A 14,885-nucleotide genomic window follows, 5' to 3' on the forward strand; every position below is an offset into this window, starting at 1 on the left:
GTTGCAAACATTATTCTCCACTTAAAACACACTGTGGAAAGAAAATGTCCATTTTTCTATAGTGAAAAGTAACTCTCCTTGAGGATCAGTTAAAAGTGAAAGAATTACCGGCTGTGTTGGACGTTACTGGCCTTGCTATTGCCTCCGACTTGGTTTCACAGAGAAAGTCATCGATGGAGGGACTCAGGAGGGGTCTGCTTTCTTGCTGTTCATTCACCAGCTGAGAACAAATGAATACAGGTGTCAAAGGGCACTGTTGAACAGCAAAATCAGATGAATTAAAATGCAGCCTTGCAACAAAATGAGAATAGCAAGCCTACCAAAAAGATAAATAAATCAATAAATAATGGGGTAGGGGCGAGAAAGAAAAAAAAAGGGGTGGGGAGTGAGGCTTTTAGCATTGTCAACATACTTTTGATGCAGCCAACTTTAATTTTTAAAGCTCAAGCTTTTTTTCTCCTCCTAGAACAGTTTGAGGATTATTCTGTAATTTCAATATGCAGAAACTGACATTTAGTGAATCACAGTACCTAAGGGCCAGTCCCACTTTTACTTGGATGACAAACTCCTACTGAGTCTGGAAACAGTGACTTCAGATCTTGAGGTGACACATTCTGGCTAGGGCTGGTCAGTCAGTGCTATGTGCTAAGAGCACACACAGATCCGTGTGTGTGGATACATGCTCTTTTTCTCCTGCTCTCAAAAAGCTCAAGTCACCTAAAGGTATACACCCTTCCTTACATATCCTTGGAATGCTTTCAATAGTGTATAAGCAATATTATTTTGAGAGAGTAGAAAATGTTATATTAACTGTACAAGTATCCAGTAGATATGTTTGTGAAAATCTGTATGTAGGATAGATTTCTGTAAATTCAATTATATCTCCCCATTGGTTTGTTCTCTAATTTCAGAAATCTTTCAGTTTGATTTTTATTAGACCTCATTATCAGTGGCAGCCAACTATTTACTTGCAGTTACTCTGCACCTCTTTGAATCCAAACATCCTTAAATTCTGTTTCTATGGCTAAGAGAAAAAATACACAAGATACACAAGTGATTAGTTCCTAAATGAACTGTCTTTAGTTTTTTGGGAGTTTTTATATAGGCCTTTCTTAAAAGGGGCATAGCCACCTAGTTTTCTACTTGTTATAAAAAAAGATGTGTCAAAAAACCTCTAGGGTTTTAAATACCTATTTGCACGGCTGTATTTTAAGAGACATGCAAAATAACAAATGGTTTTGGAGTATTGCCAAATCAAAATATTTTATATGACTCAGTTTCACATCATTATTTCTCTGGCACAGTGTTTTTATATTATAGTGGTATTATAGCTTAAAGCTTATGGAAGATGGCAAGAGACCTAAATAATGGTAAATATGGGAAGAAAAAAATGCAATTCTATTATTGCTGAAGGAGGAATATGGAAACCTTCAGTGATCCTTTGGGGACTGAAAACCAAGAGGCACATTTGGTACTTTTATATATTCACACTATTATCTTTAAATAAATCTCAGCTCTTCGCTAGAGTCTAACATTTTCACATAGAATTGGCAATTTGATTTTCATACATATTAATTTGTGCACATTATCATGGGCTAAGTAATGAGAATGCTCATTTTTCTTTTAGTATTCAAATCACGGAGACAGAAATTTCTTCAAGTATTGTAAGTTTTGGTGTTACTTGGTATAAAGACTCACAGATTTCTCTAGGAATCAAATTATCTGAGGTCTGGTTCTAGGTCTTCCTGGCCTAGGCTCAAGTGTATACGGAGCAAAGACTCAATACAACCAACAAAACTGCGACTTTAAAATACGTATAAATATGCACGTGTGATGTCATAACTATCTCTTCGTTAGCCGTTATTTCTCTGAAGAAGAAATCTGATTTTATTCATAGATAACTAAAAAAGTTTAGTTATCCTCTTAGCCATAGTGTGGAGAAATATCAACTATTATGTAAAGATAAATATTATTTATATTCCACAAAAAGCCCCTTATGCTTTTTCTTTAGTTTGGATACAATTAAATTCCTTTGTAAAAAAAGGACTAACAGTTTTTTTTCCAAATCATAGCTCTTTGAGTAGATGTGTGGAATAGACCCAAATTCCCTATAGTTTTAGAAGACCGGGATATTAGATTTCTATAGGCACTTCCAGTTGTAAACACTGAAAAATGGTAGTCTAAATTTGATAAAAGAATTCTAGAAAGTAAAACCTTTGTCCACATAAACACCTAAATGGAAAAACAAAGGAAAAGGCACAATTAATGGAAAGGCCTATCCTTTTAGTCAAGTCTGCTTTACCAAAGGTAATAGAATTTTTTTTTTCTTACTTTGGGGAGTCTCTCTCTTCATTCAGACTTTAGCCTTATTATCTGGAGAAAGCATCTCTGGCATTCTCATATGTTCTCAGCATGGACAGAAAAGAACACCAAAGAGGAGGTTTGTTCAGAGATCCTAGGGAATCCAGGACTAAGGCATGGCTTCTCCAGTCTTTTCCTAAGCATTTGCCTCCTAAGGCCTGTGTCTGTTCCACACCTCCTGTCTTATTTGTGACCACACGTCACACCTGGGCTGATGGAGTTGTTATGCTGCCCAGTTCCCATAACTGAACTGTTCCTCTGGCTTTCTTCCACAGACACAAGTCAAAGAGGAAACAACGCATTTCTTTGTGAGTCCGTGTTTTTCAAGCTGGAGCACAGTTTATCTGTTGGTAAATGCCAAGATTGGAGTAGGGGACAGCGGCAGGGTTTGGGGTAAGAAGATGAAGGGTTGGATTTCAGATCACATGGAGAGGTAATTTGGGAACTGATGGTTTTTCAGTTTTGATGGCGATATGGAAGACGAAAGAGGAGATATCATGAAAAAATCTTTTCTTATAAGCTCTGAGGTCAGAGGCTATGTCTTACTTATATTTCTTGGAATCAAATGTCTTCATAGAAGAGGGGTTCAACAAAGGGCTACCAAGAGGGATAGTGACTCTGCAGAAACTGAAGATACAAAACTATCCATCTTAAGCAGTCCAATTTTGAACTCTCTTCAGTCTGATGAATTTAGGAATCATTATTTTAGCCACACTAAGTCCTGTTTTATTTTATTTATATAGCTAAGAATAGCTTTTCACATGTCCCCTTCTCATTTTCAAACAAATTTATGATTTCCCTACAGTGACTTGAGAATGAGTAAATCTTTTAGGTCACAAAGGAATATCGCAAACTGAACAGAATCCCCTACATAGCTCGCTCAAGTTTTACTTCCAAATTGTGTGCCTTTTATTCTGTCTCTGTTTATGGGTAGGATACAGCTTATTGACTTTCTCTAAGAATTACTTCCTTCAGTTTGAAAATCCTTTGTGAACTTACCTCATTTCATCCTTTTGGTACAGAGTACGTTGATGTTATAACAATAATAGAAGGTGAGTGAAGTGGTTCCCATGTTTTCTTGAATAACTAAGTTGGAATGGCTGCAATTTTGGTCCATTCGGATTACCATAAATGAATTAAAATGACCCACTTCATTAGGTGCTAAGGCCTTTGTCTCACTTTGTTTACATTTAAAATGTTCCTTTATTATCCTTCTTTGTCCTCTTCTCAATATTTAGATTAGTTCAAAGGCCTTTCTAATGGCAACAGATTCTCATTTCTCTTTAAAGACCCTGTTCTACTGGCACACTGTCTGGAAACCTACTTTGGCACTAGGCAGCGAGGGCCCTCTTACAGGACCTCCAGGTTCCCATGTGTTACTTGGTTTTCTAACCTTATGTTTATCTGCTTTTCTCCCACTAGACTATGACTTCTTTGAGGGTAGAGACTTTATCCAATTACTTGTTTGTATCTCATTAGTAGCAGATTAATAAATGCTGACTGATTTTATACAGTCTAACTGAAAGGTGATTTGTACAAAAGAATGATTGCATGGGCGTCCTCAATTTCATGCTGGGTTTGATCAACTAACAGAGAGGCCAGTGCCCCTCAGAAATGTTTGCCAATTTCCTGGCAGGTTTTAAACCACAAATCTAAGTCCATTTTCCTCCACTGTCACATCATTTAAATGCTTGGAAAACTAGAGCTACCTAAAGGAACATTTCCAAATGCAAGGCTTCTGTTGAGAAGTCAAGAATGCAAAGAATGAATGTCTAATGAGACAAACAGAAATAAAGGCATGGGCCTGCCTTACTCCATCCTTGGAAGAAGGATAAGGATCAGTGCAAATGAGAGGCCAGTGGCACTTCAAGACATAACACTATCATCACACTTGGGGATTTTAAGTCAGAGATTCAAATTTGGAGATTTTGAGTGAAAACCCTTACATGGTCAATGAACATGGAAACAAAAGGAAACAGAAGTAAGAAGACAGATGAGAACTTGCATGTAGGGACTTCTTGTTGCTGAGAATTCAAAAAACTATTGAAACTTTACAACTTCCTTGTAATCATCAGTTGTAAATGAAATATTCAGTCAAACCTCTTCAATTTGCTTATGACTTGGTCATTTGATGTGGCTAATGGTAGCCACCACAGGACCAAATTGATTCTTTCCAAAGGTAGAGCCCAATTCTTCTCCCCTTGAATATGAGTTGGAGTTAGTGACTAAATTTTTAAAAAAAGAATTATTTATTTTTATTTTATTTAAATTGTTGGGGGGGGAGTTCATTAGGTTTATCTATTTTATTTTTTAGTGGATTGAACCCCAGACCTCGTGCCTGCTAGTCATGCACTCTTCCCACTGAGCTATACCCTCCCCCTCCTGGTTCTTATTTTATATCAATACTATGTTTAGTTTTGAACAAAATGCAGACTATATCATCCAGCTTTAATGAATTACTGTCTGTTTTAGAACTTTGTCTAAAAATGCATTTGCCTTAGTTCACCTTGAATTTCCTTAATTTCAATGTTAAAAAATTAAATTATTATATGATACAGGGGAACATTTAACCAAGATGAAAGGAGAGTATTTTGTTTTTAAATACTACCTGCTACCTAATCTCCAGTGCATGTTTATATAGCTTGTTTTATGACTTAACCCTAAGTTTATTTATCTTTAAACAGTATATTGCTTAGGTGTTTTATTAAAAATATAGAGCTAAACTTTGTGATAACTTATATTACTCTGTATTAACTACAAAACAAAATATGTTTTAGATGATAAAACAAGGTCTGTAAAGGATAATAATCCATTATTTCATAATTTTACACTTCAGATTGATGATCTCAAACTATTATTTTATTTTAAAATAAAATATTCTATTTTATTTTAAAATATTTTAGTATTTAAAGAATAATTTTAAAAGTTAAAACATTGAAGCTAATAAGTTAATAAACAGCTGACAAATGTCTCATATTGCAATCTTGGTTAGAAAAAAATTTGTAAAAATATACCAGTCTTTTTATGTCATCTAAGTAATAGGAAAAAATTTAAGATTTTGTTTTTATATAAATAAAAACACAAATGGGCTTTTAAAAGATGTATCTTTATGCATTTTAAACATTCCTTTTATTATTTGTGACTGTTGATTCAAAGTATGTATCACTTGTTAAGTAGGTTTTTGTTCATAATTCTGTAAACTATCTGTTTATTAGTCCTATCCAAGTTTAGAAATTTGATGGGCCAAGTGCATCAAAATAGTGATCATATTAAAACTAAGCTGACTGATTCAATCCATTGAAAAAATGAGACAACTAAATCTTACTATGCATCACTTATGCATTCAGCCTTTGAGAGCTTTGTCATGGTAACTCGGACACCGACAGAATTAATTTCTCATGAGCTAATAGGACTCATGGTACTGCCTCATCCCCCAGTTCCTGGAAATGGTCCCAGTGGATCTTCCTGTAAAGGATTAACCATGTGATAATTTTCAACTCTTTGACTTGATCTAAATGTCAACCAAGCAACTACAAATATTTTCCTGACAGGATAGTTAGACTTTAAAATGTGAATCTGTTCATGGGGAAATAAATATGACTGTTCACACCTTGGCTAGTGCTAACATGAAGGCAGGTGGGAGAGTATAATTAAAGTAATTGTTTCAAGTTAGTAACAGAAACCCAAACAAGGCTATTTTTAGTAGCTTTGAGAATGTTTTTCCAGTCAAGGACATTACTCTTTATCAGACACAAAGTCAAACCAATGCCTAGGTTTAAGAGGTGGGGACAGATAGAAAAACAAAGGCAGAGTTAAAAAAAATTCCCTTAACAAGAATGTCTGGAACACAGTTTTAAGACCCTGTGCTTTACAACAACAACAACAACAAAAAAAAAAAAAAAAAAAAAGGAAGGGGGGAACTATATTTTGCTAAAAAAACGACCAGGGATGTGGTTAAAATGGAAATTTCTGAAGGTTCTTTATGAGAGAAAAATATTCGCTAAAGTCATTTCATTCTCATAAAGAAGAATACAATTTCTCCTACGATATACTCAATCTTCTGGCACATAGTTTTCCTTTGTACCCTCAAACTGGATTTATTTATACTATTACAGTCTGGAGCAATGCTGTTCAATAGAAATATAATGAGAGTCTGGTAATTTTAAATTTTCAAGTAGCTACTTTAAAAACTGTGAAAAGAGACAGGTGAAAATAATTTTAATAACACATTTTATTTAGCTCAATATATCCAAAATATTATCACTTAAACTTGTAATCAATATAAAAATGATTAATGTGATAGTTTACGTTATTTTTCTTTGGACTAAATCTTCAAAAGTTGATATGTATTTTATATTTATAGCATTTATCAATTGGGGGTACCCACAGAACACTCAATAGCCATGTGTGGCTAGTGGCTGCTGTACTGAACAGCACAGGTCTAGAGAAACTTTACTTCTTCCAGGAATTGATGGCTCAGATATTCTTTTTCCCTTTCAAACCTTTCATCAATGCACATTTGTTTCCATACTGTTTGACTTAAACAGTGTTAGTCTAGGACAGCGTGAACTTGAGCTTCTATGGAAAGCTTGATATACTGTTTAACACAGAAGTAATAATTAAATGAAACAAAAAGAGCAATTCTCGGGGGGGGGGGGTCCAGCAATTTCAGAGTTCAAGTCACCTGGCCAACTCTTCTGTTTTGTTCAATTTGTTCAATGTCCTACAAATGAATTGACTGGCGTATGCTTGGCTAAATCCCTCTATAAGCAATCCTAATAATCACATAATACAAAAATGTTTCCATATAAACTATTCTACACTTCACAGTCTGTAGAATGAAGTTACTAAACAAGTCAGGGACTCAGTGTTTCAAGGGCTTATCTGTATTTTATTGATTGTGATTGTCCTGAAGACAGCAATTAGCTCTGGATGTTTCTGGAATCTATGAATGAGCAGCTGGCATCGACACGCTGGTGATGAAGATGAGTCAATGTACTCGGCAGTATGTAGCACTATGTCGTAGGGGCTTTGCAGGAGACACCAGGACAGACATGTTTCCAGACACTAATACATTCACACAGGGGAACGAGTAAGAATGTGGTATGGTACACAGATTGGATGCTGTGGTTGCCATGAGAAGTACTCACTTTTTCAGATCATTCTGCTGCTTTTTGGCTTGTGCACGCCACTGGTGCATGGCAGGGAAGAAGCCACTTGTGTATAGTGGAAAAAGTATATCAACTAATAAAACTGCATTCGACTGAGAAATAATTGTATCACAGCTGTCACTGGATTAATTCCATAAAATTATCAACACAATAGGTGCATTGCATTTTATGAATCAGAACTCCCTGTGTGCTGATTCATAAACTAGCCAGTATGCGACAAGAATATGATGCATCAAAGGAAGCGTTTATATCATCTTCATGCAGTAAAATCGTAGCTAGTACCTCAAAACACTTAATGCAACATTAGACAGGGATTAAAGAAGGAACTTGGTACACACAAGTGTTCTGAGTATGAGAAAATGGTAATCATCACAGTTTCTTTTCTAAATTAAAAATCAAAAATATTATTTTGCACTATATTTAAATTCAAGTTTAGGTTATAATGGTAATTTCGGACAACTGAAAAGGATTACTGGAAAGCACATAGCAATGCATGGTTTTGAAGAAAAAGAATTTTGGGCACTAGAGCCTGTCCAAAATTGTGATGTCCTGACGTGATATGTTATAGCATAACTATGCCAATTGCGAATTTGGATAGGTTTTATCTACTGATGTACATGGCTCTGCCATTTGCCGAGAACTCCAAAGTAGTTCTCACCTTCCATAGCCTTCACCTGAAGAACTGTGGGCTGACTATTTCAGAAATGGATTCTACAAAGGGCAGGAGATCAGTGTAAAATTGTATGCTTCACTATGTAAACTAAGTAAATAGTGGAGGCCTTGGTAAATATCAAGCAAATTTCTTTCCAACTATTACTATATGTCATTGGGAAGAAGTCATCTCTTCTTTTGGATAAAAAACTCCCAACATAAGATTTATCCCCAAATCCTGGGAATCTTTAATAACTTTTTTTATTATTCAATTTTGATGTTATATGTTGCTATAATTTTCATTACTTACAACATAGTGTTTAGGAATGAAATAAAACCACACATGTTGGCAGCAGCTGGGGCTGTGATCTGATGATATTCTAAAAATAAGTTACCATAATTTAGCTTTGGATATAAATGCCTTTCATGAGGAATTTAAATGGACATTTTCTAATTCTAGACATGTTCATATAAATTGGAAGTGAATCACTGCATTTACTATTGCATTATGGAAAAAAACCCCCAAATGTTTAAGATAACAATCTAATCTAAATTATAAGATAAATGCAAGTAAAAATATTTTGCATTTAAGAATTTAAAACTGATAGTTCCACAGAGTGGTGATGAATATATTATACATATGTATGTGGATTTTACAGGGTGTTTCAAAAGTCCCTGAGGACATACAGGATTCAGTCTCAGCGTGTCTTTGCATACAAATGCAAACCTTTTTCTATACTTGTTATAATAAATGCTGAAAATGGCCCTCATGTGCTTTTAATAGAGATGATATTTTTGTTGTCAAGGTCACTAAGTAGAAGAGGGGTCACAAATGCCATTTTCTGCATGGGGACTCAGGGACTTCTGGCTCATTCCTGTAAATTAGTTATCCACATAAATATGTATAGACATATATGTAGTATGCATAGTCACAACAGAAATATATTTAACATTTAAGAAAATTTAGATATTCTACTGGTAAACTGACATATGTATACAATATAAGTTGTATTTATTCACAGGAAATTTTTTTTGGTTGCTGTGGTTCAAATGTACCATTAGCTTAATTATTATTTCTTTCCCAAAGTCATTAACAAGACTCCTTTATAAAGAAGTAACATGTTTTACTTGCATGTACATTTTCTTTTTCTTTTTTTAACTAAAGTTGAGTAATGAAAATTAATATCCACAAATAATTAACTAAATGATGGAATTTTCCTTTTTTTTAAAAGAATTTTGGTTTTCATTTTATATTGTATAATTGTTTCATTGAAACTTTTTTTAAAAATTGGATCGAGTTAATGGTTTTTGTTTTTTTTTTTTCTACTTAAAAATCACAATGTCTGATATATTAACATATGTCAGCTTCCTACAGGAACCCTAAGGGTCTGCCCACCTGTGATGTCATAGTAAGGAGGGGCTTTTCTTCAGCAGACTCCTCCCTCGGTATCTCCTTCATCACCATGGCAACAGCCTTATCTGCCGCCCTAGAGCCTTTTCCCTATAACAGTGAAATCAACAATGACTTGTATCAGGAGAAATCTTTAACTTATTATTTATCACAAGATATTCTAATGTTTAAAGAGCAATCCAACATAAATGAAGAGGTAGGCTGCTGCAAGTGAATCTTGAGGCTTTTGGCTGAGGAGAAAACACACAAAATCTGAAAAAAGATTATTTGTGAACTTTTTAGTTAGCTACTTTCTCACCTTTACAGCTGACATATTATATTTAATTTTAACATAGTATTTTATATGTATAATATATTTTAAGGCATTTTACATGACATGACATAATTTTTATAGTATTGATTTAAAAACACTATGGCTTGCCTGCTATGTTCATTTATAAATTATTCTTATATAATCCCTAAATCTTTTGAATGATAGTGAAGAGCCTGGGGTAGGGATTAGGATTGGGGTCTCAACCCCAAAGAGGACTTTTGCTGGGTGATCTCTGGAGTCTGTCATTTTTGAGTGGATTGGGCATAAAGAGAGTAAATTTGTCATAAAACCTCTAAAAATTCTTCAGTGGCCTAAAATCACAGGAATTCGCCCAGCTTGTTTATTTTGTAGAGGTAGTTATGAAAAAAATTTGCAACTCTCAACGTTCTTGAGACCAAAGAATTTAATAGGATTTTAGAAATGTCTTTTAATTGGAGAATTCCAGAAATCCAGATGTAAATAAAGGATGGTTAATAATTGAGGTACTGATATATAGATATCTACATTTTTTTTTTGTCTCATATAAGCAGCATTCTGGACTGTGAAGGGGTGTGCTGGCTTTCTGTGGTTTTAGTTTACCAGATTATTAAGTTTTTGAGAGCAGATATGGCACAATGGAAAAAACAAAAACCAAAATATCACCTTCCCAACCCAATTAGCAACATGTCATACTACGTAAAAATTAAATAATCTTAAACACCTTAAAAGCAAAAACTTCCATTTTCTTTGGTCTCTGGGTAGAGCCTCCCTGGAGAAAACCATTTTCTACTAAGTGCACACCTGAATATCTGTGTTGTAAATCTACTTAAATTACTGATGTAGCATACAGAGATATCACAGGCAAAGAAACAAAAATGGACAGGGGGTCCGTTGTCTGAAAGGGAATTAAGAGCTAAGGTCAATATTAACTCTTGAGGTTAATAAATCTTGATAGTTTCTATACAAAAAAAATGATAGAATTACATTATCATCTTTGGTTTCCACAGGGCTTTAAGTATTTAGAAGGTAGGTTTACTCTTGGAAGCAAAACAATGTTCATTTTCTCAGGCATTGCCTTTGCAAAATGTAACAAGTGGCTGCTTTTATTTTGAGAACAAAGAAAAACTTTCTGTATAGTTAACTATATTTAAAAATATGTGAATCTACATTGCTGAAAGTTTGTGTCTTTGGTTTGTTTTGACTTAAGAACTAGCATTATTGAATGATAATGTGTTATTTCTATAAAGGAATGTTAACTATTCGAGATTTTATTCATCAGATATAACACTAGTAATTTTCATATGTGTTCTGAAAAGTTTAAATGGGCACAATCCTTAGATTAACTAACTTCAGGAAGAATAAAGGGAAACAGTGATTCATTCATTGCCTAATTGGGATGCATAATGATCCCGGGTTTTTCCTTTAATGAATCAATGTCAACTTCCTAAAATAGAGATACATATAACTCTGAATTCTGGGAAAAGACTTACTATGGCACTATTAAACTATCTGACATATTTTCAAACTATAAAAATTATTTGGATGAAACATTATATACTATCAGCTTAACGTACCTTTATAAGCTATACTCATTTACAGGCTAAATGTAGTTTAACAAATATTTTTGCAGCTTGTTTTTTTCCAAAAGAGCAAAATCATTTGTGAAGAATTCTTTCCATGCTCCAAGAAGTTTAATAATACAGCAATAAACAAAGTGGCATGCTTATATTTAAATTCCTAATATATTTTTAAAAACATATCTAATGTTACAAGGTATAATTAAAGAATTTCAATTCAGACTCTTCTCGGGCTAAGAAAAAAATGTCAATTGATAAGCATCTCAAAAAATTTCTGGTGAATATTTTGATATACCATTTATTTGAAATGCTACCAATCCATAAACTATATACAGGTATTTTTCATATGTGCAACTATATAATAGCTAGAATTAGCAACGGACATGCCATTTCACTAAAACAAAACCAAAACAAAACAAAAATTAGTCCTTTCATGCTGAACTCTAGAACAAAGCAGTGGTCAGCTAGAAAGGATGTATAATAATCACATGCGGTGCTTTTTATTTCTTGCAGAAAAACCCACCAAAGCCAGGGTCAGGTCACTTTTTTGAAGACAGTGCCACTTTTTCTTCAAGGTTACACCTACTACCTGAAAGAGTCATGACACCCAGGTTAGTGCCTGCTAGCAACTTTTTTTCTTTACAGCCTTTTTGGCTTTTGAATTATTACCCAACGAGCCTCACTGCTTTACAAGTGTGGTACAGTCTGAGAAGAGAGCAGGAAGGTCGGTCACGTGACATCTCCACGACTCCAGACAGTGTCTAAAACCACTGCCAAATCACGTGAATGAACTCATTTATCACAGCAAGATTCCCCCCAGGTTGTATTGCCACCTCCACCTGGTTTCTTAAAATCAAGCTGTGTTACTTCTGACTTGTCCATTTATCTTGTGGGATAATGCTGCTAGAATTCAGAACCTGGCTGCTAATTGACTTGGCAATTCATGAAGCTATACAACTTTGCTTATCAGCAGCTCTGCAGGGCTGACAGTAATACAACTGTGCAGTTTTTTTTTTTAAGTTCAGTGGCTTAAAACATTGTAAGGAATATATATGCATAATTATTCATACTTCAAGCTCAATTTTCTTAATATAACTATACCAAAGGGTCAATATTAACCTATTATTTGAAACAACATGAAGACAGCAAAAAAGGAAATAAACACTGACTATACACTCAAGCATATAAGTGGATTTAGAGTACATTAAGCTGGTATGCTTCTACGTCATTCTAGCCACAACAAAAAACAGTGACATTTTACAAGTTGATTATCATATCATGACACCCTCTAGCAATTACTGCAGCCTATTTCTTTTCACATAATACTTCAAAATCACCTCCTCCCACTTCCTTTTGGAATCTCTTGAGATATTTTTGACTGGAAAACTATCAGCATAAGGGGAAACTTCTATCTTTTTTTGTGGTTTGTCATAGAAAATTCTGATTTTTTTAAAGTTTCTTTTATCATTTTGTTTCTTCACAAATGAAATGTATAGAATAACAGCTTTTCTAACAAACAATAATTTTTGAGAACAGTCTTTAAAATTAACTTCTGCTATAGGACCAGGCTTAAATGAATGAAACACAGGGAGTATAGCAATGTGACGATAACATTCATTAAGAAAACTCAATATTGGCCCACTTCTTCTCCCTTTTTATTTTTTTCCAATATAGAATATAAGAAACAGAGTAGAAGTATTGGAAGTCACAGATCTTCACAGGTTGGATACCAGCTATCTCCAGATGAGGAGGTGTTGGCTCCAGGCGTGTCTTGCAGGGAAGGGACCTCACCTATTTGGAGCAGCTACTGTGTGCTGAGCACTCTACCAGGTCTGCTCCATAGCTGTACTTACTGGATCTCATGAGAGCTCTGTGGGGCAGATATTATTGTCTTTGCTGGACATTTCTGGGCTTTGTGACTCAGAGATGGCATGATTTGGCCCAGGCCTCAAAGCTGGTAGGTGGCTAAGCCAGGACAGGAACCCAGACCCGCCTGCCAGCCTCTGTGCTTCCTTCTCTACCACACTGTTATCTCTCTTTCCGCTTCGTGAGCCTGGAGGGCTCTCCCATGCCGCCCTCACTGATGGCCAGAAACACAGCTTGGTTATGGTATCACTCAACTTTGGGGCAGCAACCACTTCTCAATATAATTTCGCAGTCTAGATCTAAGCAGACATTTTAGAGAAATATTTTCTTCAGTCTGCAATGGTCAATAAGATTCAGCCACCCATAACTTCAGCTGTAAGCAGATTTCTAACAAAATGTTTTTTCCTTCTGTCTTCATGGAAAATGGACCTCAGCATTTCATGTACACAAACTTCTTTTATTCTGTAGACCTTAATTAGGTTTATGAACTTTAGCATCTCTCTAATTCTTATTAAATGCTAACTCAGTGCCATTAAATGACATATTTACTAGGATTTTCCTGAGATCTATTTTGGATGCATGAAATAAAGTAATTCCACAGTGACATGGTCCATTCATAAACAATTTTCTAGTTGTTTTATTCTATTACTGCTACTATGGAGTTTGTAGCTTAAAAATTATTTTTATTATCCTTAATCTATCAACAGTAAAACAGAGTCTCTTTATCAGAGATATTAAACAGAAGAAATGGAGGTATTAAATTAGGGGAAAATTAAAAGATTATAATACTAGACATCTCTGCTAACCCTAAATTATCTAATATATGAATTTAAAAAGTACTCTTCCTTTTATTCTGATTATAAAATTAATATATGCTATTGCCAAAAAATTAAGATAAAACAGAAACAAGAAAATAAAAACAGCAACCCTAACATTTTTATGCATTTCCCCCCCAATTTTATCTTTACAATATTGAAAATTAAACAGTTTTTTAGGATGAATGTTTTAAGGATAGACAAACTATAATCAAGTTTGCAAGTGTGAATGTATTTCTTCATATATACATATATGTAAGCAAAAACCTGTCATTTAATTCATTTTAGCCATACTGTCTCAAATGAAGTGCTATTCAGTATTGCATATGCTAAAAAATCATATATCTCATAAATTGTGGACCCTGGACCTACATGCACATGTGGTAAACTGGCCACAAAAAACGGCTAATTTCTGATGGCTGTGCTTGTTTCTCTTGTGCTGAGCCAGGACAATCTTCTTTTACTGGGAAGGTAAATGTCATGGGAAGTGTCATGCTCTCTTCAAACTTCTCTTTCAATACAGGAAAATGTCAGAGCAATGTTCCCTGAACGCTGGCGATCTCTGCCTGCCATATTGTGTCCTTTCCCAGTTAAATGTGCTCCTATAGATTTCTTCCAACACAGAGCAGGGTTCAGACCATGCTGCTCCTATGACAGTAACATTTAACTCACTCCACTACCACCCCGGTGTTTTGTAAATTTTAAAAGTGGAACAAATAGAACTAAATCTGGGCATATTGA

General features: G+C 34.6%; 1 protein-coding gene across 13 annotated transcripts in view; it reads right to left on the reverse strand.

The window, feature by feature from the left end:
- PEX5L (peroxisomal biogenesis factor 5 like) overlaps window positions 1-14,885 on the reverse strand; it is a 375,321-nt gene that overhangs the window by 86,599 nt on the left and 273,837 nt on the right. For 8 of the 13 annotated variants that reach the window (XM_064493048.1, XM_031451661.2, XM_064493030.1 and 5 more), the window contains 2 exons: window positions 9,580-9,684; window positions 109-220 (listed from right to left, as the gene is read on the reverse strand). In XM_064493048.1, the coding sequence (XP_064349118.1) occupies window positions 109-220; window positions 9,580-9,648 (181 nt within the window). In that variant the 5' untranslated portion in view covers window positions 9,649-9,684. Of the gene's footprint in view, window positions 1-108; window positions 221-9,579; window positions 9,685-11,986; window positions 12,491-14,885 lie in introns of those variants that run through there. The other 5 variants (XM_031451698.2, XM_010976242.3, XM_031451717.2 and 2 more) reach the window with 3 other exon arrangements.

The sequence above is a fragment of the Camelus dromedarius genome, chromosome 2 (genome assembly GCF_036321535.1).
Source record: "Camelus dromedarius isolate mCamDro1 chromosome 2, mCamDro1.pat, whole genome shotgun sequence".
Taxonomy (NCBI): Eukaryota; Metazoa; Chordata; class Mammalia; order Artiodactyla; family Camelidae; genus Camelus; species Camelus dromedarius.